At 38.0% G+C, this 2319-nt stretch overlaps 1 protein-coding gene across 1 annotated transcript in view; it reads right to left on the bottom strand.

Moving 5' to 3' along the window:
• Positions 1 to 1039: 1039 nt before the first annotated feature.
• The window catches only part of TrissinR (Trissin receptor), a 12210-nt gene continuing 10930 nt past the window's right edge, over positions 1040 to 2319 (bottom strand). The window contains exon 5 of the mRNA XM_068373046.1: positions 1040 to 2319. This exon is cut by the window's right edge and continues 24 nt beyond it. Within this exon, the coding sequence (XP_068229147.1) occupies positions 1393 to 2319 (927 nt within the window). The 3' untranslated portion in view covers positions 1040 to 1392.

Here is a 2319-nt window from a genome sequence, read left to right as displayed (position 1 = left end):
CTATCGGGGTCTAAGCGATATCAGGCAGGGCAGCCGATCGGGACTACGGTCTACCCCAAACCCAAAGCAAAGTCTTTCAAAAGGAAGACATCCCTGCTTACCACATGCAAAATGGTAAATTATCACATTAATAGAAGTAGTATATGTGTCGTGGAAGGGTGTATGGAACTATAGAGCCAAAAATTATAGAGAACAGCTGTAAAAAAATGAAGGAAAATATGGAAACGAAAAGTCGTGCTTAGTGTAAGATTATTCACAGTGACACAGTGCAATACTAAGACAATAATCATATCTTATCGTTGAATAACAAGACAAAATAAAGTATGTTATTTCAAGTTTTGGTATAATTAAAATTTGTGATGTTATCATGAAATTCCTGATTTTTTTTTACTTTCAATTGTTCCTTAGCAAAGATTTAATAGACATGGAAAAGAGATCTTTTTATAATTTACAGATAGAAATTAGTATAGTTAGGGGAAGCAGGCTTAACTCTGTAGGAGAAGATTTCTTCATATAAAAGAGATTAATATAGGGTTCTTAATGGCCATATATATATATATATATATATATATATATATATATATATATATATATATATATATATATATATAGTATATATATATACAGTATAATATATACATACATATATATATATATATATACAGTATATATATATATATATATATATATACATATATATATATATATATATATATATATATATATATATATATATATATATATATAACGTATGTATATGCAGGTATGTATATACAGTATACAGTATATATATATATATATATATATATATATATATATATATATCATATGTGAATATATTTGGGATATATACAGTATATATATATTTGAATATATTTGGGATATATATATATATATATATATATATATATATATATATATATATATATATATATCAATATATATACATATATATGTATATATATATATATATATATATATATATATATATATATATATATATATATAATATTCATATCCATAGGTAATCGATGTTAGAGTTATTTGATATAAAACAACTGTATGTTGTTTGGAAAAAAAAGAGGGACTAACTTATTTACGACCACTTGAAGCCTCCATTCTTCCCCAGTGTCTTTGAATCTTAGAGAAAATCCATAACCACATTAGGTTCTCCCTCTGGGTTAAACATTTTGAGCAATTCTATCACTAATTTCTGTTTCAACTCTCCACTTCTTTAAATAATATATTCACTGCAATAGTTATTTGTGCTAAAGGAAGTATTAATTTGAACTTTCAAAACCGCACTTAAATCCTCTTGGCACTACAGTACAAAAAGAGTGAATTAAATAAATGAATTATTAGACTCATACTTGAAGTGAGCTGTCATCATCGTTACAATAAATGAGTGATCACTTTGTCTCTCCCACTCAGTCGAGCGACGACAGTCGGAGGGGGAGGTTGTCGGTATCTCCGAGCCTGCCAGACCCGACAGGTCAAGAGATCCCGTGAAGAAGTTCGGAATTTACGACTCATGAAGGTGTACAGGATCGGATTGACGGCCGAGTTGGCGTACATGAGCAGGAAGGTGATGGGTGTCATGATGTAGGAGGCGGTGGAGTTGTGATTGTAGTTGCTCCAATAGTATTGGAGCATCTTCCTCGCGTGGAAGGGCAGGGAGCATCCGGCGAAGCTGAGCACAACCATGATGAGCATCTTGATGACGTTCCTCCGGGCTCGGAGCACGAGCGGCGAAGGATGCAATTGCATTGGACTCCTGGCGATCCTCGGAGACGCCCTCCCTCGGGGGCTCCTGGATCCTATAGGCATCCCCGAGGAATTCTCAACGCCCAGACACCTGGATTGCCCGAGAGGCGTCAGAGGGATCGAGTCAGAGTTGATGTGATTGACCCGGAGACCGTCGTCTCGCATCGACCCCATGGAGACGTAGGTCGACAGCGTCGATTTGACCGATCCCCTATTGATATGGGTCATGTGGTTACGGCCGTGATTCCTCGGTATGTCGATGGCGTCATTTCCTCCCCCGCTGCTCGACGTCGAAGTCATGGAGGCCGTGTGGTGCGTCTTGAACGTGCCGTACTCGGCAGCGGTCGAAACCACCGCAACCGTCGCCGTGCTGGTGTACGGCGAAGCTGCGGCTGTCAGCATGCGGCCCGACCTCCAGAGGGTGTGGGCGATGCGGGCGTATAGCACGGACAGCAGGAGGAGGGGAAGCAGGTACAGGAGGACTAGACTTATGACGTCCCAGACTCTGGTGTCGAAAAGGTCTCTTCGGAGGATGCACATGGCCTCAGTCCTTCC

This window comes from Palaemon carinicauda, chromosome 5 (genome assembly GCF_036898095.1).
Source record: "Palaemon carinicauda isolate YSFRI2023 chromosome 5, ASM3689809v2, whole genome shotgun sequence".
Taxonomy (NCBI): Eukaryota; Metazoa; Arthropoda; class Malacostraca; order Decapoda; family Palaemonidae; genus Palaemon; species Palaemon carinicauda.
This window is presented reverse-complemented; position numbering and strand designations above follow the sequence as displayed.